Source organism: Cervus elaphus, chromosome 21 (assembly GCF_910594005.1).
Source record: "Cervus elaphus chromosome 21, mCerEla1.1, whole genome shotgun sequence".
NCBI lineage: Eukaryota > Metazoa > Chordata > Mammalia > Artiodactyla > Cervidae > Cervus > Cervus elaphus.
In genome coordinates, this window is record NC_057835.1 from 25,983,032 (window position 1) to 26,009,324 (window position 26,293).

General features: G+C 50.4%; 2 protein-coding genes across 2 annotated transcripts; both read left to right on the forward strand.

The window, feature by feature from the left end:
• Positions 1–6,449: 6,449 nt before the first annotated feature.
• Positions 6,450–8,710, forward strand: SOX17 (SRY-box transcription factor 17). Its single transcript, XM_043880207.1, has 2 exons — positions 6,450–7,082; positions 7,649–8,710. Exons 1-2 carry the CDS (start codon positions 6,776–6,778, stop codon positions 8,569–8,571), a joined length of 1,230 nt encoding a protein of 409 aa, XP_043736142.1. The 5' UTR covers positions 6,450–6,775; the 3' UTR covers positions 8,572–8,710.
• Positions 8,711–17,872: 9,162 nt separating this feature from the next.
• LOC122679471 (transcription factor SOX-17-like) lies at positions 17,873–20,565 on the forward strand. The gene is made up of 2 exons (XM_043880208.1): positions 17,873–17,994; positions 19,208–20,565. Exon 2 carries the CDS (start codon positions 19,740–19,742, stop codon positions 20,322–20,324), a length of 585 nt encoding a protein of 194 aa, XP_043736143.1. The 5' UTR covers positions 17,873–17,994; positions 19,208–19,739; the 3' UTR covers positions 20,325–20,565.
• Positions 20,566–26,293: the final 5,728 nt, after the last annotated feature.

The following is a 26,293-nucleotide window of genomic DNA, read 5'->3' on the forward strand; positions in this document are numbered from 1 at the left end:
GAAAGATTCAGCAATATGTCTAAGGATGTACAGCTGGTGAGCTGCAGAACTAGGATTCAATCCCAAGGAGTTTGACTCCCAAACCTGTGGTCATAACCAATATACCGTGCTGTCCTGAGCCTTAGATTTACAGGTACTGGGGAAATTATTGGTTCATTAAATGAACAGATAATTCTCTCCTCTCTTAGACTGGTTTGAAAACAAGGAAATCACCCAGTTGCTCCATGCCTTAATTTTCCACTTCATAAAATAGAATTGATAATATTTGCCATCCATTTCTCTCCCAAACAACAGTATACATGAAGGGAATTTACCTAGCTGCCACATGTATGTTTTTATGCTCCAAAGGGTTGGTCAGCTACAGGTGTAGAGGAGACCAGCAGCTTAGACCTTAAACGTGTGCCAAGGCCACACAACTCGGCATAGTTAAACTATGTCTCTTTCAGTCTGAATGACGTACAAGAGCAGAGCTTCAGAGAGCTCAACTTCTTTATATCTGAGCTTTATCCCCATATAACTTTGAACTGTTTTCATTTTTCCAGCTGAATTAGAATTTGTTTGTATAAAATGATACTCAAATGAGATGTCATCTTGGGCTTTGATTATGTGAACTAATAAAATACCTAATTATAAATCTTCTAAATGAAAATGCTTCCTTGTTACAGCTCTGCAGCTATGATATTTAAAAAAAACAAAACAAAATGATTGTGTGATCGTGACCTGATTAGGAACCACACTAGAAGTTTCTGTGCTAAAGTCCTTAACCCATGCCTTCCTTCCTTCTGGTTTTATTGAGTTTCTACAAATCCCATCAGGTCTTTCACTGACACAGACAGGGCATGGAAAGAAACTCAAAATAAGACCCACCACTGTTAACAGCAAGGGCAAAGAGCTGGTCTGAGAATTCTTGTCATGGGACCTCAGACAGTCCCCTGGTCTCAGTCTCAATCTCCTCTGAAACAGGGGGATACTAACAAGTTGCCCTGCCTCCCTCCAGGGCTCTCCTGACACTCAGATGAGTTAATGTACAAGAAACTGCTTTGTAAACTGTAATCTATGACTACAAAGAAATTAACACAAAAGGTTTGGGTTTTGAAAAGTCCCCCAAAGACAGAAATTTATGTATGCATATATCCACATGCAAAATTTTCCAAGTACACTCTTAGCTTGGACTTACATGCTGAGTGGATTCAGAAAAGCCAGAGGACTTGAGTCCTCTCAGAAAAGGTGAGATTTCAGGTGTTTAGTGCCTGGAGATTGAACCTCTGGAGAAGGAGAGGGTGAGAGAGGATATTGCAGGCCTGAAGTCTGATGACTGTGTGTCTACACAGATGTGTCTCAGACGAAAACAGAGGTTTACAGAGATAATTCTTAGAGCCTTGCCTCCAAAGAACATGACTCCATGACCTAATCAAGAACAACTGTGGCCGTCTGGATGACAGGGGATTTGGGGGGAGAATGGATACATGTGTATGTATGGCTGAGTCCCTTTGCTGTGCACCTGAGACTATCATAATATTGTTAATTGGTTGTACTCCAATACAAAATAAAAAGTTTTTTTTTTTCCAAAAAAACTGTTACAGTATCCCTGAGCATTTATTACAAACCAATAGACTGTGTATGCTTGAGGAATATAAACAGGCTGTTGAGGGGAGGGATAAACTGGGAGACTGGGATGGACGTATGCACATACTATATACGAAATAGATAGCTAAGGACCTATGGTACAGCACAGGGAACTCTGCTCAATACTCTGTAATGACCTATATGGGTAAAGAATCTTTTAAGAAAGTGGATATATGTATAACTGATTCACTTGGTTGTATACCTGAAACTAGCATGGCACTGTAAATTAACTATATTCCAGTAAAAAAAAAAAAAAATAAACAGGCCGTTAAAGAGTGCTGATAAAGCTGTTGGTGAGGTCTAGAAATGGGCAGAGAAGAAAATTCATGTAACTGAGGTCAACCAAACACTGACTGCAGAGGAATCCAACCGGATTCAGGTTCTCTGCTGTTTAGAAACACTGGAGCCAACTCAGGCTCCATTTCCAACTCTGGTAGGCTTGTGGTTGTGGTTCAAGTTGCACGGGAGGGTGGGTAATGCGTGTGTCAGGAGTGGCCTGTCCTATCGCCTATTCACTTTGATCACTCCCCTGATCACAGGATGCACACCTTGCCCTAACCAACCACCTGGCAAAATCCAGCCCTGCTGACTAGGGAAGCTTGGCAAGCCAGCTTGCAGGGCAGAAAGGCCACCGATTGCAGGACCTCTACTAGAGGAAAAAAAAATATCTCAGAGCGCTTGGCCTAGAGATGTCAGCATCGCCTTTCCATGCCAGGAACAAATGATTTTTAGAGAAGGCCTAGATTCTACCCAGGCTGCACGCGAATCAATCAGAGGGGAAGACTAATGGTACCGCACTGGGCATTTCTAAGATGCAGGGGCCATGTCTGCTCCCCCCCTGAGAGGGGGGCGATGTGCAGGTGTCTGCTCCGGGGACGTGCTGTTGCTGCTAAGCCTGTCTGCTCAGCTGACGACACAGCTCCACTAGGAAAGCTCGGGCCTTTCCTAGGTGCGAGGAAGGTGGGATTGGGGGGTCTGCAGAAGTGAGCGCACAGGAACCGCTACTGAGATTGCAGTTAGAGCTCAGAGAGGCCGAGATGAAGCGGGTGAGCAGACTAGTGTGTGGCCGAAATCCGTCCCAGGGATGAGCTGGGCTGCCTTGCTTTCACCCCCGACGCCGTCTCCCTGCGGAGTCTGAGGTTCTCCAAGCCGGGGAGTAAGGGGAAGCTGTCAGCCCTCCCATCCCGGGACCCGAGCTAGGGCGGGAGGCTGAGTGGGGAATACAAGAAACACCCCCCGCGGACCAGTTTCTGAGCAGGGAAACGGACCGGGAACAGCGCATTTCCTGCTTCGCCTGTGCAAACCCCGGGCGCGGCCGAGCGGGAACTGGGTGACGGTCGGGGAGTCGCCGGCTGCTGGGGCGGGGTTCGGGGAGGCCTCGAGGGGTCCGTGGACCAGGGGGAATGCTGGGGCGGGATGCTGGCGGCGGGCGTGGAAGAGGGCGTGGGAGCAGAACGCACACCTCCTATCCTGGTGCGGAGCGAGAGTCCCCAAAGCCCTCTCGGCCCCGCAGGAGAGGCGGGCGCCCCAAAGGCAGGGTAGGGCGCCAGGTGAGAGGCAGCTAGGCTCTGACCCTCGGGGGCCTCCGGGGTGGGAGCTGGTGGCCGTGATCTCCCGGGTCCTCCTTCTTCCTCACCCATCCCATCTCACCCGCGACTTTGAACTTCGCCTCGCGGACCCGCTGGGGACCCGCCGGGGGACCGGGAATAGACGCGAGAGGTACGCCGAGCCGGCGCGCGGCCCTACCTGGGCGGTGCGGAGCCCCGGGCGCGCTCCGTGCCGCGCGCCGCCTTCCGCTCGGCTCCCGGAGGCCGCCGCGGGCACGCGACTTATAAACGCGAAGACCTGATTGTTGTTCTTTGTTCCGGGGATACCATTGTCTGTCGGTTCCCGGTGCCCGCGGTGCGCCCCCCCTTTCCCTCCGCCCCCGAGCCGAGCGGGATCTGTCCCGGTGCCCACGGCCTTCCCCGGAGGCCGAAGCGTCCTTCGTCCGGCTCCCGCTTCCCGAGCATCGAAACACAAAAGCCTGCAGGAAACCCACGGCCGGTGCCTGGTCACGCAGGGATCCGAACCGCGGCTCACCACCTACCCGGCTTCATCGCTGCGCCCGCCGGCCACGGGCCCCGCGGGGTAACAGTCATGGCTTCGCGCCGCGCTAGTAGCGTCCTTGCAGACTTTCGAGCCTTGGGCCCAGCCTGGGGACTGGGCACGGATTAGCAGCCAGAAATCAGAGGTCCCAGTCCCCGCGCGCTCCAGCCACGCGGGCGGGTGGACACGGCTCCTCCTCGCCAACTTGTCTGCCCCCCTCCCCCCACGTAAATCTCTCGTGATGAGAAAAGCAAGGCTCGCAGGAAGCCACTCCGGATGTTTGCTGCTTTTCATGTGGCATTTGTGGCTGGCTCTGATAACATCCAGAGCTCAACTTCCAACGCCGCGTTTAGTTAAGAGACTGAAATAGAAGAGTCCACACACACCTCGTGGACGGTCTGCGGCGCCGCCATCCCCCACCCCAACACGCGCCCCTCAAATCTATGACAAGAGCGGGATCAGAAGATGGGATGAGACACAGGTAACCGCCTGCAGAAGGAATTCGTCTTGGAAAGGCACCGCAATTCCTCTCTTGTAAATATAAGTACATTGTTACTTTATAACTCCCAGGGAGAGTGTTATAATAAGTGGGGGTGGGGGACACCAATATCTGAAGCTCCAACTCCATCCTATGCATCGTGTGCTCTCAACTAATTTTTCAATATCTTACTCAAAAAAACAAAAAACAAAAAACCCCAAAACAAAACAGTAGTTAGACTCCAAGAACAAGTGCAGATAATAACAAGAAACCTCCATCAGTTTCTTGACCCTCTTGGCACCTCTTCCTGTAATGAGGTGGCCAAGAGGCACCTAAGGATGAATAAAATGTACAGGGTAAACCTGTGCATATATATTTTTTGAACTCACACCTGGATTGCATTTCCTGTACCCTATGGTTTTTTTTTTTTAATGGAATACATCAAATAGATTCATCTAGAGAGATAAATGTATTCTGGAACAGGCATTATTTTTGTTTGGTTTTTCAATCGATATTTTAAGAAAACTCCTGTTAGTTCACAAAAACTTTTGCCCTAACAGAAAATCCTGCTTTGAGATCTTTGGAAAATATTTATTACTTTGCAGCAAAGTTAGAGACGATTGCCAAGAAAACATCAAGAAACAAGGCCCTACAGGATTAATTTGTTCTCTCTACTCCTATAGTTTACTTACTTAGTTGCAATGCAATCATGCTTAATTTTCAAGCCCATATTTTTCTCTTATGGAAAAATAAGCTCTTAAAGGAAAAGTGTATAATCAGTTAAATGTGTTTAAGATTACCAGTCGTTTCAAAACCATCTATTAAAAATAACACTTCTTTATTATTTCCTTAAGCAGATTAACTTTTTTTCTTGTCTGAATCTCAGAGACCCAGGAACTAGAACCACTTTTTGGCCACTGAAGGTGGGGGTGGGGCAGCCAACATCACAGATCCTTAAGGAATTAAGTTGGCTTAAAACAAGTGTGCAGAAGTTCTTCGGAGAAACAGCAAACTCAGAGAAACTGAAGGTCAAGTTCTTTCAAAGGCTGTTTCTTTGTTTTTATGAATGCCCCCAGTAAGCAGTCTTGACAGACAACTTGTCAAGCAATGCCCCACTGCAAGCTTCAGGCCTTACCTTCCAGATCCCGGATGTAAGCCCTAGCTTCCATCATCCCTTCACAGAAAACAAAGCAAATATGTTGTGGAGATTGATAAAAGTTGTCTATTTATGCAGAAGTAGCTGTATTTGCTGCTTTCGCAAACAACACAACACATAAATACACAAATACAACAGCTTGGGTGAGTGGTCAATAGCGCCAAGTCTGAGGGCAGATTTCTGGAGGTGAATTCCACTCCCCAGTGCTGTGCTAGTGGACAAAGTCCTTAACGTCTCTGGGCTTCAGCTTCCTCTCCTGTAAGACAGAATGGCCTCTACCTCACAGGTTTATAAGGATAAACTTGTTGGCTGATGGTTGGTGTGCTGTGTGTGTGACAGAAGGGTTTACTTACAAACCCACAAAAAGATCTCTCGAATTTAAACAGAAGTTTAAATCTTAAGTTAAAAGTTTTCATTCTAGTCTTGAGAAACACTGAAGACCCCGCCCCCCTCCCCAATACCTCAAACTGACCCTAAGGGCTACAGGTACTTTTTTCCTCAAAGGTTGCTTTATTTCCTTCATTCGACAGGCCTTTAGATAAATATCGCTATCTTTACCACATTTTAAAAATCAAAACTAAATCTTGCTTTTTTTCCTGAACACATAGGAGGACATTTTATTAAGTTTATTAAACATTTCCTGTACACATTTTCAAGGGTGGGTTCGTCTCTTTGGATAAAGCTTTTTTTAAAAAAAAATTTCTTCAGGATGACATTTGTGATCTTGTTTTCGAAAGTAAAATTTACCTCGGACATAGCATTTTGAATATAATACAGGTACGTCGAATCCTTGGGGTAACAAAGTATTTTCCAGTTTGGAGACGATGCCCGTGGGACTCTGGGAAGAAGGCGAGGCCCCCCATCCCCACCCCGCTGAAACCCCCTCAGCTCCAGGTTGAATGGGTGCTTCGTGCGTCGATCCGGACTGCGCTGGCTAAGTACTTCTAGGGAGCAGGGCGATCAGCACCCCAGAAGGCTGATCAGGGGTCCCCCTTGGAGGGTGGGAGCCGACGCGGCGCCAAAGCCCGGCTCCAAGCCGTTTTCTCAGGGGCAGGTGTCGCCCTAGGCGCGGGGCCGCGGAGGGGGGAAGGGCGGGCGTGGGTTTGAGCTGAAACTTGGGACCTGGGCGGCGGGCTGGGCGTGGGCCTAACGCGCCGGCCGGCCCGCCCCTGCCGCTCCATTGGCCGGGTCTGTGCAGAAAAGGCCCGGCGGCCGGGGGGCGCCCGCAGTGGCACTGGGCTGGCGAGGGTGCGGGCTACGCCAGGGACTGCGATCTATCTGCCAGGGACGCGGGCGGCGGGGTCCGGCCGGGAGACGCTAGCGGCCCGCGGGGCATCTCCTCTCTCGCTCCCCACCCCCTCCCCCCGGCAGGGGGAGGCGGCGTGTCCGGCGGAGGGTTGCGGGGCGCGGGGCCGGGCTGGAGCGCCATGAGCAGCCCGGATGCGGGGTACGCCAGTGACGAGCAGAGCCAGCCCCGGAGCGCGCTGCCCGCCGTGATGGCCGGCCTGGGCCCCTGTCCCTGGGCCGAGTCGCTGAGTCCCCTCGGGGACATGAAGATGAAGGGCGAGGCGGCGGCGAGCGGCGGGGCGCCGGCCGGGCCGGCGGGCCGAGCGAAGGGCGAGTCTCGCATCCGGAGGCCGATGAACGCCTTCATGGTGTGGGCGAAGGACGAGCGCAAGCGGCTGGCGCAGCAGAACCCAGACCTGCACAACGCCGAGTTGAGCAAGATGCTGGGTGAGTCCGCGCCGGGGCCCAGGCCCGGCGAACCTTGAGGATCAGAGGGTGAGGGCTTTGCGCCCGAGGCTGGGGGTGCGCGGCCCCCGCGTCCTTCCCTGGGGCCCCGGTTCCTTCCCGCTGCCCGCTCTCCTAGTCTCCAAGCGACTTCGGGCCTTGGCCCCCGTATTCCCCGTCGGCCGGGGCACCGGGGAGGCGTCTCCCCGCGCATCCGAACGGCGGCCAGGACACCCTGGCAAGGGGCTGAGTGGGTCGCCCGCTCCCCCGACTCCTGGCCAGTTCCTCGAACGGGCGCGGGTGGTGAGCGGGAAGCCGCTTCCAAGAGCGACGGAAAGGAGGCGGGGGGGTGGGGAATGTCTTGGAGGGCCCGAGATCTCGCGTCTTCCCAGAGTGCCCGGCCTGCTCTCGGCCTCCACAGCCCCAACCTTCAACCTTTCCCTTAATCCCTTCCTCCGCCCCGTGAGTGGCACCAGCGGAGGTCGCAGGGGGGCGGTAGGGCCAGGTTGGACCTGGGAGCCGGGGCGCAGACGCTAAACCCGCGGCCCTGTCCACCCCGCGCCCCGCAGGCAAGTCGTGGAAGGCGCTGACGCTGGCGGAGAAGCGGCCGTTCGTGGAGGAGGCCGAGCGGCTGCGCGTCCAGCACATGCAGGACCATCCCAACTACAAGTACCGGCCGCGGCGGCGCAAGCAGGTGAAGCGGCTGAAGCGGGTGGAGGGCGGCTTCCTGCACGGCTTGGCCGAGCCGCCGGCGGCCGCGCTGGGCCCCGAGGGCGGCCGCGTGGCCATGGACGGCCTGGGCCTGCCCTTCCCGGAGCAGGGCTTCCCCGCGGGCCCGCCGCTGCTGCCCCCGCACCTGGGCGGCCACTACCGCGACTGCCCGGGCCTGGGCGCGCCCCAGCTCGACGGCTACCCTCTGCCCACGCCCGACACGTCCCCGCTGGACGGCGTGGAACCCGATCCGGCCTTCTTCGCCCCGCCGCTGCCCGCGGACTGTCCGGCCCCTGGGCCCTACAGCTACGCCCCGGCCGCGGACTACGCTGGGCCCCCGGAGCCGCCCGGAGCTGGGCCCCTGCACCCGAGGCTGGGCCAGGAGCCTGCGGGCCCCGCGATGCCGGGCCTCCTCGCGCCCCCCAGCGCCCTGCACATGTACTACGGCCCCGTGGGCTCCCCGGCGGCGGCGGGGGGCGGGGGACGCGGCTTCCAGATGCCGCCGCAGCCGCCCCCGCCCGGCCCGGGGCAGCCGTCGCCCCCGCCAGAGGCGCTGCACTGCCGGGACAGTGCAGACCCGGGGGCCCCGGCCGAGCTACTCGGGGAGGTGGAGCGCACGGAGTTCGAACAGTACCTGCACTTTGTGTGCAAGCCGGAGATGGGGCTCCCCTACCCGGGACACGACGCCGGCGTGACCCTGCCCGACGGCCACGGGGCCCTGTCCTCGGTGGTGTCCGACGCCAGCTCCGCGGTGTATTACTGCAACTACCCCGACGTGTGAGCCGTCCCCGCCCGCAGGGCCTGCGGCCAGAAGCGCGCACAGTGTTACACACCTCCCCAAGGATCGAGGGACACTCAGCCTCGCGTCGCGTTGTGTTTTTAAATTGCTTTGGCGTATAATTTATGGTAATTTATTTTGTCTGCCACTTGAACACTTGGGGGGGGGGTGGGGAGTAAAACGGGGGGGGGGGGAGGTGGTGTCTGAAGATGGGTTCAGACCCTTGTTTCCCACAGTGGCCCTTGTCAAAACCCCATTTCCAAGTTCAAGTTCACCAGTTCACAAGTTCAAGTTCACCAGTGGGTCCGGGAACAACTCGCTCCATTTCTCATAGCTTTATTGATCAACGAAATTTTTTATCCCAGGTGTGTTTTTTTTTTCAATCTTTAAAAAAAATAAAATAAAATCTGGAATTCCACTTTTCTCACTCTGCTAGCGCCTCTGTCACAAAAGCCAGGTTTTGAGATCCCTGTTAAGTATTTAATAGAATTAGAAATGCTTTAATGGTAACACTAAACATAGTCACAGTGAATTTCTCATTCTCTTGTAATAGTAGACCTGAATGACTTGAAGGAGAAGCCCTCAAATAAACATTTGGGCATCCCTACTTGGTTTTGCTAGTGGAAAGGAAACTCACAGAACGAGCCTAACTTATGCATTTCAGGTGACCCTAGTCTCTACATAGTAATATGGTTAATCATAATTCTCTAAATATTTTAAGTTTTAGTATATCACTTTCAAACTCAGGAGAATATCCAAGGTAACTTTGGTTTTCGAGTTGAATCTTGAGACTTGCATAAAGAGGCTTTTGGATATGTATTTTTTTCTTTTCTGCATTTCACCGTGAGTCATTAAAACTCCCTCTCAATACTGAAATTTCCAGTCATCACAGGTCTACACCTTGGAAAGCAGTGTTGCTGGGTTAAAAATAATTGGGAAAGAGTCATAGGAACTAATCAAAATAAAATGCATTGTGACCTCAACTGTTAGTGAAACTTAGCACCTATCATTTCAGTGGGATATTTTGCTATAAATTGCATATGGGGCCTGCTGCAGTTCCTGATACCTGCAGTTCTTAGCCTGGGAGGGGTCCAAGGAGGATATGTAGGCAGCATGCTTTGCAAATGCAACTAAAGCTGCAGTCCTGGGGCATCACTGTCCAACCCTGAAGAAACTGAGAAGCACAGAGCTTCAGGAGAAACTGAGTCCCAGGTCGTGAAGCTGATCAGCCTTGCTGTTGTGTTTGTGGCCCTTCCCATCACACTTAGCAGATGAGACATAAATGGATAGATACAGATGATTTAAAATGGGCATTTCCTGCACCAGGTGTTTCATCAATGCTATCTTGTACTGATTTTGAGCCTGAGGAAGCCTGGGAGTTTTGGTGCAATTCTCCCCGTTTTGCAAGTGACACATGGAGGCACAGATCCCTTGCTTGCTGTGTACATGGTGAAAGCCTGGTGTTGCAAGTTCTGACAACATATTTGTTTGTTCACATTTGTTTTTCTTTGTGCACAATATATCCTTGGGCACTGGGAGAACTTGCATTCTGGTTGTGAGAAGCTACCATTCTCTATACTGATAAATGCTATAGAGAAAAGGAAGGGGTAGGAAGGTGGCTTAAAACATTTATTTTGAGGGTTGTCTGAACTGAGATGGTCAGCTGGATTTTCTGGAGAAATAGGGCATGTCTTTTTTTTTTTTTTTTAATACAAAGAGTTCCTGGATGTTAGGAATGTTCAAGATAAAAAATTTCAATGAGGAAAATAAGTTTATTTTGTTAAGCATAACAGTTTACCTTAAACATTTGATGTGCAAACCTTCACTCCAGTGTTCTAGCTATCGTCCAATCCACTTTATTTGCCTCTAGTACCCTACACTAGTCTTTCTTCCTCTGACCCCAGACAGGTTTTGTTTCCTGCATTCCTGGTGGATAAAGTGAGCAGAGGTACTTCACCTGCTGAGGGTCAAGGCCAGGTCACCAGTTCAGATCCCACCAGGCATTTTTAGGGCACAAGGAGAGTCAGTTGTACCCTTTGCTGCTGCCTCTCAAAAAAAATTAAGACTTCGCTGGTGGTCCAGTGGTTAAGATTCTGATTGCACTGCAGGGTGCACAGGTAGATCCCTGATAGGAGAGTTCTGCATGCTGTTGTGGTATGGCCAAAAAAAAAAAAAAAAAAAGAGATAAGTAGGGAAAAGAGGAAAGGAGAAAAGAGTGTTTCAAAGAACCAAAAGTCCCATGAAGTCACATTCTTTTTTTTTTTTTTTTCCGAAGTCACATTCTTAACTATTCACCAGGGAAAGGTCAAATAATGAGAGGGAAAATAAGAACTAAAATGGTTCAGCATTTCCAATGCCTTTAACTCCAAATGGAGGGAAATTAGTTCTCAAAGTAACTCTTAGGGGCAGAAGCTCTTGCCTATTCCCTTGTCTGTCAAGTGGACTCAGAGGAAGTGACCTCAGGTGCCAGTTAGTGACTGCTTTTTGTTTTACTTTGAAAAATACCTAAATGGTCTAATTATTCCCCATCCCACCCCCCATATCTGTACTTCTGAGATACTTTAGAAGTTGGTCAAGAGGTAGAAATCAGGATTGCTGTCCTGAGCTCCAGGCACCCTTGGTCATGCTTATTTGAATTCGTCTAAGATTATAGTCTATGAAAGCGAGGAATGGCCTCCTCGGATGCAGGCATACACTCACGTGTGGAATATTTTAGACATAGTTTTAGGCATGACTTCTCATAACTCCTCCAGAGGTTGGAGGAATATAAAACCTCAGATTTAGAAGCCCTGATGATCAAGGTATGTTGGGAAGCATAGGGCCCAAGCACTGAAGCAAAAAGGCAGTTTCCCTTTATTTGAGAAAACATAGGGACATCTCAATAACTCCCTCCTATTACTGAGTTTTGAATCAAGAAGCAGGAGAGCAGTACGTCTCTCTTAAAGCAAAATGCGATGCCCAGGTGAAGATGTGGGTCTTTTCCTTTGTGCCGTGTGGTGGGCGGTGGCTTTGCTCCCTACCTCAGGTGCTTACATCCTTGTATCAACCCCTCCCACCTGTAATCTGGGCTGGACTTGCTACTCTACCCAATAGAATGCAGCCCAAGCAAGGCTGTGCCAGCTCCAGGGACCAGCCCTCGGCCAAGGCTTGGCAGTCATTCTTGTGCTCCTGAGCGGCTGTGTAGGAAGTCCGGTTATCAAGGCGGTGAGATCACGTGCAGAGGCCGTCTGGAGAGGAGAGGCCGCGTGGCTGACTCCCATCTCTGGCCACCATCCTGCCAAATGGAATGCAAGATAGGTAGAAGAACAACGTGGGGATGAGCTCAATCAATTCACAGGTAGGAGAGATTAAAAAGAAAAAGAAAAAAAAAATCGTGGTTGTAAACTATCAACTACTGGGGAGCTTGGTTACTTAGCAACAGATTATCCACCAGTGTTTTGTCCTTAAATGACCCTTTCTTATTTTGAAGTATAAGAATGTGGGTCCTCATGGAAAAATCAGGAAAAGAGTTTTGGGTCCTGTCAAAGACACCAATGCAATTTTAAAGTGAAGGGCAGAATGTAGAACTTGACTTGGGTTAGAGGTCTTTGGTGCCACCACATGTTCAGAGTCCTCTTTCCTTAAAAAGACTCAGATGAAGTGACTGTAAGGACCAACTCTTGATTGTTTTTTGTTTTTTTTTAAATTGGAGTATAATTGCTTTATAATGTGCTAATTTCTGCTGTACAATGAAGTGAATCAACTATATGTATGCATATATCACCTCCCTCTGAAGACTCCCTGCCACTCCCCCCATCCCACCCCTCTAGGTCATCACAGAGCCCTGGGCTGAGGTCCCCATGCTATACAGCGTCTGCCCACTAGTTATCTGTTTTCACGTGGTAGTGTATATAGATGTCATGACTTTCTTCAAATATTAAATTTGTCTCAGTTTTAATGGTTTTATTTGGGAACAAATATTTAAAGGACACACTACTTCCCTTGCTCCTTCTTGCCTCATCTTTACCTTGAAAGTATTTTAGAATTATATCAGGAGGTAGGAATCCAACCATTTCTTGGGCTGAGGTACCCAGACTGGAAGCCAGGAGAGTCTACACACCTTTGAGGGACTCAGAAAAGAAGAGAATGTTTTCTTTTCCCCTGAGACACTGCCTTCATCTCTATTAAAGCTACAAGGGCAGGTCTGATAAATTACAAATAAATGTGTAAGCTCCTTATATAAGCAACTATGAGACCATATCCCAATGAAGCTAGTTCTTTCACTTACTATTCATATGTAAGAAGATGATTGTACCTTTAATCTGAATTATACTGCAAAAGACTTCAGATTTTTATATAAATTTGTGCTGATGTCAAGAAAAGCAAATAGAAACAAAAGAATTTAAGAGAAAATGGAGTAGGTGCTACAAACTGAAATATATCATTGTGGTCCAACTTTCTAAGTGTCCCATTTCATTTTGTTTTTATCTTTTATTAATTTTGTTTTGCTTTATTACTTGTTACTTTTTTCCCCCCCTGTGTTGGGCACACATCATGTGGGATCTTTCATTGCAGGGTGCCTTCTCTCCATTGCATGTGGGATCTTAGTTCCCCACTCAGGGATCTAACTTGTGTCCCCTGCATTGTAAGGCAGATTCTTAACCATTGGGTCATGAGGGAAGTACCCATTTTGTTTTTAATACTCAGAACGGTCTTGGTCACAAAATAGATGTTCAACACTGCCTTCCTCCTCCTATTCACCTTTGATTATTTTTGACAGCACTGTCTGGGGGAGAGAGATTTCACATGTATTATTTCAGCATTGATTTATTCTTCCTGCTTACAAGATGCTTCCTTCTGAATCCTGAGTATTCATCTGAGAAAAAGTGGTTTTAGTGTCCCTGTTCATCCTTGTCTGGAATAGGATGAGGCATGTCTTGCTCCTTCTTCAAAATGATCAACCTGAGACTCAAAGAACATCCCTTGAGGTTCCCTGATCTGGGATCAGCTGCATCCCCTTAATTTTTCACTGTAGCACCTTCCTCAACCTCCCCTCCAGTGAGGAAGCTCTGTGCTTCTCCTGAATCATTAGGCAGCTTCCCGTGAATCAGTTTGCACTGTGGGCCTCACACGAACACCAAACCCTCACCACCGGCAATTCTCCCAGCTTTATTCAAAATTCTGGCTATTAAAAAGTCTCAGTGTGGTACAAAATAGTATTTATATCGTAAAACAGTACTTCTTAGCAAAATACAAAATTTCTTAGCATTGACAGCAAGTGTTAAATAAGTTGTTGCTGCAATAGTAATAATGCTCTTTAAAATAAACATTCTCTGCAGCTTAGGCCCAAACAGCTTGATCAAACAAAAGAAAAAACTTTTCATCATATTCTTACTGAAGACAATTAGTTTCAAGGGTCTTCTTTCCACTTGAGCCAAAGTCTCAAACACTTTGTCAGTCAAATCCATAAATCCCCAAACTGATGTTGCTCAGAAGGATGGTTTGTGAAATTCCACTCTGTGTGGTGATTTGGATGAGGATCAACATGCTGCAGCAGCCGTGCTGTGGGCCCAGATTCCTCCTGGGTCATGGTCAGCGCCCTCTCACATACTTGATCTCTTGTAAGGCAAGGAAAAGAATGGTTAGCAGTATTCTGGTCTGTCTGATTCCTGGGGGTTTCGAGGAGCACCGGGGCACAACGACCGTGCGTTCACCATGTGTCTCCTAACCGGGCACCTTCTACGTGCTTAGAAATGGACTGAGTGACTGGCTTACACTTGGTACCTCCCTCAGTTTTCCATTGGACATTCCTGAAGGAATGGGGAGTTCCTGTTCGGCCTCTCTTCTATTTGAGACAGTCGCCAGTGGCTAGAACTCCTTTCTGCTGAATACGTGTCAGGACTGTAAACCTAGCAACGCAAAGCATAAGCTTTTGGAGCAGAGCAGAGAATGGCCGAATAAGCGGAAGTGTTTCGAAAGGAGAAAACTCTAAGGCTTTGAGTCAGAAGACCTCTCTGGCTTAGCATCGTAGCTTTGTGAGTTTGGTAAAGGCACTAACTTTTCCTGGTCTCCGCTCATCTGTAAAAAAGTAGGGAGAACAATACAAGCCCTATCTGTCTCCCTTACTGGCTTGCTGTATGAACAAATTAGATGGTGTTTAAAGGATTGTTTCTGCACCACAGGAATCACTTCCTCTTCTCTCTCCCCTTCTCAACGTTTTGATTCCACGTGTCTCCATCTTTCCCAGTAGACTCGAGGGATTTGATTTCATTATCCCATTGGGAAAGAGAAACAGCAGTAATTCCCCTTCCCTGGTGTTTTGTCTGGTGGATTGAGAATTTCCCATCCTCGCAAGCTTGTCCGTGTGAGCTGGGAATCCAGATTGTGTGTTTCACTCTGAGCTTTGGGCAGCTTAGCCTCTCTGGTTTTAAAATGGAAATGACTGTCACTTGAAGAAGAACTTCAGATAGAATACCTCAATTCATATCAACTCTCATTTTGTATGAAAATCTCAAGGTCTTTATAAAAAGGACAGTCCACCAGGACACACTGCTCAGTGTCAAGACTGCTAGTATTCACCTTTTAGTCAGCACTTTCCCCCACCATTCATAGCTTCTCAAGTCCTGAACTACATGGCCATGCCATTTATTTTTTTAAGGGCATAAAAGAGTTGAAATTCTTGAGGATGAGTAAATAGAGTGGAATGAAGAAAGAAAGTGCATAAAGAAAAAAAGGCTGGCTTCCAGGAGTTCCAAGCAACGCCAGCAGGTTTAAGTTATGTTGGAACTACATAGAAGGGATTCTAAACCACCCAAGTCCTTGGAAGTTATTTCTTCCAGGGTAGTGGTTGGATTCTGTGAAGACAAGAAAACTCTGACCCACCCATGAAATGAAGGGACAATTTTAGAGTTGTTCCCTACATACTGGGTTCTGCTAATTTTTGTGTGTGCATGTTTTCTACTAAATATATTCTTCTTAAATTTTTATTTTTAATTGGAGGATAATTACAATATTGTGTTGGTTTCTGCCACACATCCGCATGAATCAGCCATAAGGATACATATGTCTGACTCTTGGAATTCCAGGGACTGTAGCCCTCCAGGCCTCTCTCTCTATGGGATTTTCCAGGCAAGAATACTGGAGCGGGTTGCCATTTCCTTCTCCAGTACATAGGTCCAGATTCTGCTTATTTTAACAAATCTGTTTGGGTGTCTGAAAAAAACACTCCAGATTGTAGATGTACACAGACACACACCAAAAATATTAAACTGAAATGGGAGATTACAGAAGGGAGAAATAAAACAGAAATTCAAGTCTGCGATTTCAGTAAAGAGGTTGTGGGTATGGCAAGTGTATAGCTTTTTAAATTCATTAAACATGATTTAAAATTTTTTCCTATTTAATTCGTCTTTTTAATTTTATGTATTGGTTATAAGAAATGATTCTTGCCTGACAACCATTACTTCATGTCAGCTTTCAGAAAAATTAAGGCATCCAAAAACTAGTCAGTTCCCCTGTCTCCCCTTTTGGTCCTGTGGGTCTTTACCTACATCAGTAACTGTTCCTCTGGCGATTAATTTATTAATGTGCCGGAGAGGCTAGTTCCACGTCCATCAGTGTTAGGCACTGACTTCCAGGCTCGCCGTCCCGGGCCTCCGTTCACCGAACAGCCTTATTTCCGTTTGTTCTATTGATTATCTTCGCCTTCTGGGCAAACCCCTCGCTCCGTTTGGCTGTTGTTGCTGTTGTTTGTTTCATTCCAAAGGCAGGAAGTCCTCTCTCCCCTCTGCGAAGTAAGAATATCAGTGCCCCCTATTTTTCCCTGCGGCTCTCCTCTGTCCGGCGAAAGGGGATGTTTTGGGATAAATTTTCTGTGTGTGAGGTGAGGGGAGGGAGCAGGCGGAATAGTGATGGTGATGCATGTGTTCTATGCAAAGGCATCTGTGTTCACAGCATTTCAATCAATCCCAGTCAGGACTGCTTCCCACCGTGGTAGTGATTTTAGATCCAGTCCCTTCTTCCTCCCAGTAGGAAGGAGAAGTCGTGTCCCTGAAGTTTTGCACAAAGAAAATGAAAATCATGTTCAGGGGCGAAGCCTGCGCTCGACAGTCAGTTTCCACGCCCACCCCCACCCTCTGCCACGCGCGGGCCCAGGTCCCGGGAGGCGGCGGCGAGTCCCTCCCGCGCGGTCGTCTCCGGGCGCAGAAGGCGTTGGAAGCCCAGGGCGCCGCGCTCCGCTTGCGGGGAAATGCGCTCCGGCTGCTCCTAATTCAGGGGGCATTTCAACCAGACCCTGAAGGGACTCAACCTAGAAGGTAAAAGCTCTCAGGTTTGGTGCGGGTCGAGGAGAGTACAGCCCCCCTGGTGACCCGGACAGAAAAACTGCAAGGCGTGCTCTCGTTTCGAGGGGTTTCGCTCGCTCCGGTGGCTCTGCGCCCTCGGGCGGGCTGCTCGGAGCCGGTGTGCGCCGCCCGGAGCGAATCGGCCTCGAAGGGTTTCCGTTCCGAATCTTTCAGGAGGGGCTCTGCCGCGCGGGGACCTCAGAGGTCCCAACGGGACATCCGGATCTGACTCTCCCCCGAGGAGGGGAGGGGATTGGGGCCCCGGCCTGAGACTTTCTGCCGAACGAGAAGGTAAACCCAGACTGTACACCACGCCGTAGGGAGCGGGTGGCCGCGCTTGCGGTGTTCCGGCCCTGATTCTCGGCCGCTCGGGTGCGGCCAGCGCCGGGAGCAGGGCTCTCGAAGGGTCAGGAGGTCTGTGCAGGAACGACTCCAGGGCCAGGAGGCGCCCTCAGCGTCCCTGAGCCGGCGGGGCCGCCGACTGCGCCTTGGGCTGCGACTGGGGCCGGGGGTCGGGCCAGGGGTGCGGGCATCTCCCCCTCCCGTTCCCGACTCCTTCCCTCCGGCCGGGCGAGGCGGCGTGTCCGGCGAGGGGTTGCCGGGCGCTGGGCCGAGCTGGATGGCCGAGAGCAGCCCGAAGGTGGGGTACGCAAGAGACAGCCGAGCCAGCCCCGGAGCGCGCGGTGCGCCGGAACCGCCAGGCTGGGCCCCCTGGGGATGTGAAACTGAAGACAGGGCGGCAGCGAGCGGCGGGGAGCCGGTCGGGACCGCAGGTCGACTGAGGGCTAGTCTCCACCTGGCGCCTTCGAGGAGCAGCGCCGGCAGCCCGCAGGACGCCCGGGTGCGCAGGACGCGGTGCTGCGCCGGACTCCTTCAGGGGGAACGCAGGAGGGAGAAAGGGGTGGGGGCGCCTGCGGGGCTGGGTGCGGTGGGGTGGAGGGGACGCTGGCTCCGGGAAGTCTGCGTGCGTTTACCCCTGAGAACTCGCTCCTACCTGGAGCTTTACCAGCAGGAAAGCGGTGAACAGGCAGGTGCAGAATCGTCTTGGGAGCAGGAGATGAAATCAGGTTCAAGACAAACTGTTCACCATCTCCAGGTGTAAATGGTAAAGAATATATTTTTGCGGTCTTCGAAATGGTTCTAAAGATGTTCTCTAATCAGGCAAGTTTCTGTAAAAAAAGAAAACGAGTGCTTTTTTTAAAAAAGTTTTTAAAAAAGAGCTGATTCCTTCTTTATTTCTCAGGTAGAAATTGGGAGATTTACGGCAGACAAAACTGCTGATCATTAATAAAGCTGGAAATGAATTAAGGGCACCTTTCGGAAAACGTGCAGAGCTTTAGAATTTAGAGTGATATAGGCTGCTTATCTTGAGCTCTGTTTTTTTTTTTTTTTTTTTTAAATGCTGAAGTTGGTGTTAGAAAGGCGGGAGCCATGGCCTCTGGTTGTGAGGAGTTCAAGCTCCTTTTACTTTCGGTCTTTCCGACTTGGGGGAGAGTTGGCTATTTTTTTTTTTTAAAGAAAAAAAATGGCCAGGCTTTATTTTCATCTTACCAATGCAAAATCATTTGTGTTCTGCATAAATAGCTTCATTAACAATTATAACTTTTCCTATTTGTTCGATAGTCATATAAGCAGAACATCAAGGGAAAAACTAGTGGCCTCTACCTGTCCTGTAGGATTCTTCCCTCTTCCTGCCCCCACAAATGGGGTGTATTCTCCCTATTATTCTGCAGCTTGCCTTTTCAGTTAAATATATATATTATATAAATACATATATAATATATGAACATATATATAAATCCATATATAATATATACATTGTTGCTGTTCAGTCATCCAGTCGTGTCTGACTCTTCCAAACCCCATGTACTGCAGAGCGCCAGGCCTCCCTGTCCCTCACCATCTCCCAAAGTTTGCCCAAGTTCATGTCCATTGCATCGGTGATGCTGTCCAGCCATCTCATCTTCTGATGCCCTCTTCTCCTTCTGCCTTATTCTTTCCCAGCATCAGAGACTTTTCCAATGAGTCAGCTGTTCGCATCAGATGACCAAAATACTGGAGTTTCAGGCTCAGCATCAGTCCTTCCAACGAGTATTCAGGGTTGATCTCCTTTAAGACTGACTGTTTTGAACATATATGGTACATAAATACATATAAACATATAATGCACAAACATATAAATCCATATATAATGTATAGGTGCATATATACTATATGAAATGTATAAATACATATGCAATATAAAATACATATATAATATATAAATACACACACATTTGTGTGTGTGTGTGTAATTTGGCACTCCTATGTTCCTACAGGCTGAACCTCTGTTTACCAGGTTGGTGGTCTTCCCCCCTCTCCCCTGGGGTCAGACCCACTTATCCCATCTCCGGTCCCACGTAAGTTTGTATACTAATCCCTTCATGCACAATTACAGCCCTAAGACTGTCTCCCACTCGTGCAAACACAGCCTGTGCGCACGAACGCAGAGGCGCTGCATTTAAGCAATAGGGGACCCCTGGGGGAACTCCTTTCGCCTGAGAGGGAGAGGCTGGAACTGCGCGGGTCCTAAGCGCAGTCTTCGGACCGGTCCTCTTGCTCTCGGGTCTCGGGAATGCTGGCAGCCGGGCGGTGGGTAGAAAACCCCGCCGGCGGTCCTCGCTCCTGGTCACCGTTCCCCATCGGTCTGCCTCACTGGGGCCGGGGTCGGGCTCCGGGGGAATGGGGTTTCGTGGGCACTTCTAGGACCCTAGTAACTCAGGACTGAGCGGCCACCCGAGTGACTCGTTCGGTCGCGGTGGGTAAAATCGGCCGCAGTACCCCTCGGGGGACCGAGTTCCGGTCTGACAGATGGCTAATATGAAGCTCCTCGCCGTCTTCACTCGGATGGTGGAAGATGTGGAGCACACCTCTGTGGGCCACCCCTCTGCGGGCCTCCGGCCGGAGGGACTCAAGCCGGCTCTGCGAGATCCGATCTGGGAGCGACTCGGTCCCCAGGGAAGCGGGGTGGGCGGTGTGGTGGGCTTCCTGGAGGAGGTGGCGCTGCGCTGGGGCCTTGCTGAACCCACGAGACAACCGGACCAACTCCCCCCGCCCCTGCCAGGGCCTGGGCGCGCCCCCGCTCTACGGATCCCCCCTGCCCACGCTCAACAAGACCCCCTGGACCGCGTGGAGCCAGACCCGACCTTCTTCGCCGCGCCGATGCCCAGACACTGTGGGCCGTCGGGTCCCTGCCTCCCGGCTGGGCCTGGAGACCCCCAGCGCACGGAATTCACCCCCAACCCCTCCGCCGAGGCTCCACCAGGGGACCGCGCGATCCCCCACCTGCTTGCTCGCCCTCGTGATGCTGGCTTAGAACCGGCGGCGCTCTGCCCTCGGAGGTCGGCTGAATTAAAACCACCGGCCTATGAAACTTTGCTGTTTGTCCACGAATGAAGGTAATAATAACAACGTTTAACACTGTTACCATCTCAAAGGAGGCGATGCAAAGTGTCCGCGGCTTCAGTGAAAATTTGATGAACCGCGGTAGAAAGCACTTTTTTTCCCCCGGAAAGTTCTCTTACCCCAGTTGGTTTTAAACTTTTAACACTGACTGTGTATCTTTTGCATTTCAAGCCACTGTTTCTAGACTTCTTGGTTATGGACACCTGTAAATTTGTAAATCTTTCAAAAAGTATCTGCATATGGAGATTTTATATTCTTTGGTAAAATTATTTAATAAGTTGTGTCTGTGTCAGTTGGGGTCTTAATTAAAATGGTGAAAGAAGGAAGATTAAGGGGCAAAGAGAGTGTTTATATAGGGGGCTCTTCGGAGGGACCATTGGCTTCCTAAGCCAGGCAGTGGCACAGAGCGTCACCCATCACTGGTGGGTGGAAGAGGGAGAGGCCTTACTGGAGCCCAGGGTAGTGGTGGGCTTAGGGATCCCGCTAGCCAGGCAGGACCTCTGGCTGGGGGATGAGGAGTGAAGCTGTGTCAGTCAGTACCCACCAGGATGGGGCCAGAAAATAGACCCTGGAAGAAACTCCTGTCACTCTCCTGACTTTCTGAGACTGCTCCTCCTTGGCCAGACCTACCTATAGACCTAGAGGACAGGGGCATGGATGCTGCCCCAGGGAGGGGGTGAGGACCGTGTCTTCTGCGGTAGAAAAAGTCCAGGCTTTCCCGGAATCAGCTAGCTCCATGGGAGGGAGCTCAGCACAAAACTCCAGACCAAGGTAGCTGCCGGGCTGTGTGTGTGACCTGTAAGGGATACCAGGATGGACCCTCAGCTAGCCGCTGCTCTTCTCAACCTCGGGATCCTTGTGTGGAGCAGGGCTGAAGCCATTGCTGCAGAGGTGGACTGGGCCACAACAGAACCTGCATTCCAGGGGACAGTACTGAGCCGGCAAGTCCAGGCTCCCGGGAGGAAGGAGGGCCAGACTTCTGAACTCTTCAGGTGTGCGTGTACGGTTTAAAAACCTCAGTGTTGGCGTTCTTCTTGCTTAAGAGACAGAGATTCCTAACAGATGCCCAGGGAGCAAGCAGGCTGTAGACATGATGGCGAAACCCTCCAGTCGTCAGATGTGGGGGTCTTGGGGCAGCAGTGTTTGCCCTGCCTGAGAGGTGGTTAGCAATGCCGAGTTCCAGGCCAGGGCAGCATTTCTGTGTCCAATCCTGAGTTACAACAGTGCTTTTCGACTCAGATTGGGTCTTGTTGTTCAGTCGCTGAGTCCTGTCCGACTCTTTGCAACCCCTTGGACTGCAGCACACCAGGCTTCCCTCTCCTTCACTATCACAGTGGGTCTGCCTCTTGCTCAATACAACGCAATTCCGACTGAGTAGGGCCGAGATGCTGCATTTCTAACAAATGCCCAGACAAGGGTGACACCCCACTCTTGCAGTGTCAGGCCCTAGGTCCCTTAGCCACACTGACTTCTTAGGGACCATTCATGACCTAACACATGCCGTGTTCAGGAACAAACACAGAGTCATTTTAGAAGAGCCACTGGACAGTTCTGGGTCATTTTTGCCCACTGGCCATGTGTGCCCTGCTCTTCCCCGCTCTGCGCCCTCCTCAAAGCCCGCCCTTCCACCTCGCCAGGGAGATCTCGCTTTCCTCCAAAGTCCTGTGAATGCTCGACCTAAAACTACAGCTTGACAGCCATGGGAAGCCATTATGCCCGCTGAGAGGATCATGTACTGTGCAGCTTGCTTTGTTAATCACTGGCTTATGGAAAGTAGAGGGACTCAGAAGATTTACAAGGCTCTGAATTCTCAGATGTTGTGCTACTGGAAATACCTGGCTGTAACCTAGGAAGAAACAAACAAATAAGAAATAGATTGGTGAAGCGTTCAACAATAGCTAACTTGGGGTGAGACCAATGGAAATGCCCAGTGGGTGTGGGCGTAACACCACCAGCACTGCTCACACCAGCGTGCACCAGCTCACACTGGGTGTGCACCAGCTCACACTGGTCAGGTCCCCTCTTCATCGCTGCCCTGGTGCAACCTTGCTGGTGGTGTCACGCCCACACCCACTGGGCATTTCCATCGGTCTCACCCCAAATTAGCTATTGTTGAACACTTCACCAATCTATTTCTTATTTGCTAGTTCCTTCCTAGGTTACAGCCAGGCATTTCCGGTAGTATAACATCTGAGAATACCGAGCCTTCTAAATCTTCTGAGTCCCTCTACCTACCATAAGCCAGTGATTATCAAAGCAAGCTGCACAGTACACTCAGCCTTTGAGAAAGAAGATCTCCCTCTAAGAGATTCTGACCAAATGGTTTGGCCTAAAAATCCCCACTGAGTAAAACATAACTCTCAACTTTGAGGCTGTGACTATTTTTTAAGTCAACAGCTTGTTTCATACTAGGTTACAGCCAGGCATTTCCGGTAGCACAACATCTGAGAATTTAGTACCTTCTAAATCTTCTGAGTGATTATCAAAGCAAGCTGCACAGTGTGATCTATTCTTTAGAAAGAAGACTGAGACTCGATCTCCTTCCAAGAGATTTTGACCAAATGGCTTTGGCGGGCCCACGGACAGAGGAGCCTGGCAGGCTACAGTCCATAGGGTCGTACAGAGTCAGACATGACTGAAGTGACTCAGCGCGTGCACATACACACCATCAGGGTGTTTCAAAATTTAAAATCTCTTGAGGTGATTGTGATCGTGGCTATTAAAAAGATGAAAATATTGATATCAGAATTACCCAAGAAGTCAGCTGTTTGTCTATTTATTTTATCAAATGTTTATTGAGCATCTATTAAATGCGAGGCACTATATTGATAACACATTCTGTGTTCTCAAGGAACATAATGTTTTTTTTACATGCAGGAAAGGCATGTAGACAAACAATGGTTAATGGTGGTCAGGGCAGTAAAGAATTGTTCTGGCAGAAAGCAGAGTGATGGATTCTGTGTGAAGGGGCCTGGATTAAAAATAATAATAACTGACCTGGACTCCCCTGGTGGCTCAGACAATAAAGAATCTGCCTGCAATGCAGGACACCTTGGTTTAATCCCTGGGTCAGGAAGATCCCCTGGAGAAGGGAATGGCAACCCACTCTGGTATTCTTACCTGGAGAATTCCATGGACAGAGGAGCCTGGTGGGCTACAGTCCACGGGGTTGCAGAGAGTTACGACTGAGCAAGAGTCAGACATGACTGAAGACATTTCTTTCTCTCTGTTCTGAGCACTTCCTCTGGATGGGGAGGCCCCAGGGAAGCACTGTTGCTCACCTGAGGCCTTGATGCAGGACAGGGTCAAGTGAGGAAGGGAAGTGGGGGTGGAGGCTGGGAGGACGGTGAGAGGTGAGGAAACTAGGGAAGGTTACTCCTGTTTTCTTCGTAAAATCAGGGTGGAGTCTGTCAGCTCCAGGTGGAGAACCTCCGTGTACTACAAAGGCCCAGAGCAGACAGTTTCCCAGACTGACTTCCCTCTTCAGGGCGATCCAGATTAGCATCTAAGAAGTGGGACTGGAGGAGGCTTTTGAAGCTGGCATTTTAGAATCACTGCCTTGCGATCAGAATCACCTCAAGAGATTTTAAAATTTGAAACATTCTGATGGCAGGCTAAAGCGATTTGATCAGAATCTCCTGGGGGAGGTTGAGCCTCAGTCTTCTTTCTAAAGGATAGATCGCACTGTGCAGCTTGCTTTGATAATCACTGGTTTATGGATAATCCCTCAGAAGATTTAGAAGGTACAAGAGGGTCAGGGAGTGTTGGTCAGCTCAAGGGTTTAATGGAGTTGGGTATGGAGGGAATGAGGTCTGGAGAGAACTGTTAGGCTGGAGGCAGGAAAAAAGGAAAGAAATTTTTTTTAAAGGGGGAAAAAAAAAAGAGAAACCGAGGGAGAAGCCAGAATGCTGAGAGAATGCATCAGAGGGGACTTCCAAGATGACCCGGGTCAGGGTGCAGATAGAGAGCCAGGTGGGGCTGGGGTGGGGCTCCTGGGGGTGGGGGAGGTGAAGGGTGCAGGGCTGTGCAGCCAGGGGACCTGGACCCCGTGTGGCCCCTGGAGCCCCGCAGGGGCAGTAGAGGAGGGGGACCGTAATTCTCTCCGTGCAGATTTCAAGAACCTCCTGCCAGGGGGAGTGGATTTAATCAAGTCATCCAGGATATGAGGAGGGAAGTTAGAACAGAAGGCCAGGAGCTGGCCATTGAAATGCAAAATGGAGCGATGGTGAAACAGGAAAATCCACTCATACTGGACCACGGGGAGGAAGAAGTAGCAGAAACACTTAGCGATAAAAGGAAGTTTTCCACATCTCTCTGGAAACCGGGAGATGGAGGTTTTTAACTCAGGGGCATAAGATCTAGAGTTGGGACGTATTGCTGATAGACATGTTGCTGACAGCAGCAGCAGCCCAAGGCTAAGCAAGCCCACATCTCTTATCAGCCTTTGTATCAGCGGTGGGGTTTGCAGATAGGTGTGATTAGCAATGCCCTGCTTCTAAGAATTTCCTGTTTGAAATAATTGTTCTTGATCACTAAGAACTTGTGATCTAAACTTGAAAAATCATTATTAACAAAACCATTTTTTTTTCCCTTCCAACCAGCTCAATACTGATTCCTGAGCCAAAGCCTCAGGCTTTGGTTAGCATTCTGCTCAGCCCGGATGGCCTGACTTCCCACACTTGGCCTCCAGGGAGACCCTCTCATTCCTAATATTGAGCAACCGTTACCAGGCTCCCTGATTGTCCGACAGGCACAGGGACGATGCCCTGGTCTAGACGGGCCCTGCTGCCCTGAGGCCTGACTGCAGGCACAGAAGCTGGCGGCTTCTGCAGAGTTGCCCAGGGGGGAGGAGAGCTCGCAGGGAAACGGAACCCTGGGTTTTCTCCAAAAAGGCCGCTCCGGAGACCCTAAGAGGCGTGCCCCTAGGGGGAGAGACAGCCTCCCAAGGACCTTCAAATTCAAAACCAGAAGCAAGCTCCATTCATGCCCTCACAGAAGCATCACTGACCCCTGACCCCTGGCAGCCAGTAGCAGATCTCACCAGGGCCACGCATGCTTCTCCGGAGGACACGCAGGGTAGGGGAGTTCTTGGCTGTCCCTAGGCGCTCCCTGGGTTCAGCCCCTGCGGGGTGGCCAGCCTCTCCACCCCAAAACCCAGTGAGGTGTGAGGGAGCCTCAGGCCGCCAGCCTCTGGCGTTACTCATCCCGCTTGGCCCGGCTTGAAAGCATGAACAATCCCTTCCAGGCAGTCTCCGTTCTCACTTCCCTCTTCCCAGAGGGCCCCTCCTCGGGTCTGGTCTGACCCGTGGGGGTCAACATCCTCTCCGGCAGACCACTGCCCTCCCCCCGCCCCCCTACTTCCTCCCTCGGGCTGTGCTCCAGCCTGTTTTTTTTTTTTTTTTTTGGTTCAGTAGCGCCCAGAGAACGGTTTCCTCTGCTTGGCGGGTGATCATGTCAAACATTCTGGGTTCAGGGTCTTGGGTTACTGGGGATTTAAAAGCAGAAAGATCAGGGAGCCATGGGAAGAGTCATTCTTGGAGGACAGAGAAGAAAAGTCCCCCTGGGAGGCAGGCAGAGGGGCCTCAGGGGAGGGACCAGCTAGAGGGGCTGCGGAGGGGACTCGTGAGGGGCTCTGAGGACAGTCACCGGCAGGCGAATGCAGTGGTCAGGGCACAGGCAGAGAGAGAGGGCCACATTGCAGCGGGGCTACTGTGACCGACCACTCAGAACGCTTGTTTCTTCTATACAGTGTGGGTCATAGCAACTATCCGCGGAGTCATTGAAAGGGCTAGAGACGTGAGTGGCGTGCTGAAAAGAGTGATGTGGCCAGGAGGACCTCTGCATTCTTATGACCAGGTGTATCCTTGCAGGTTGCAGCGGGGAGTGGGTGGCATCTGCACCTCACCCTGCCTGATCCTGTAGTGACCAGGTAACTGACCAATCTCACTTCACCAGGATGT

Excerpts from the sequence above, each read along its gene's own strand:
- SOX17 (XM_043880207.1), top strand. The coding sequence starts at position 6,776 with ATGAGCAGCCCGGATGCGGGGTACGCCAGTGACGAGCAGAGCCAGCCC. Across the intron at positions 7,083-7,648 it reads CGAGTTGAGCAAGATGCTGG|GCAAGTCGTGGAAGGCGCTG; the intron begins GTGAGTCCGCGC and ends CGCGCCCCGCAG.
- LOC122679471 (XM_043880208.1), top strand. The coding sequence starts at position 19,740 with ATGGCTAATATGAAGCTCCTCGCCGTCTTCACTCGGATGGTGGAAGAT.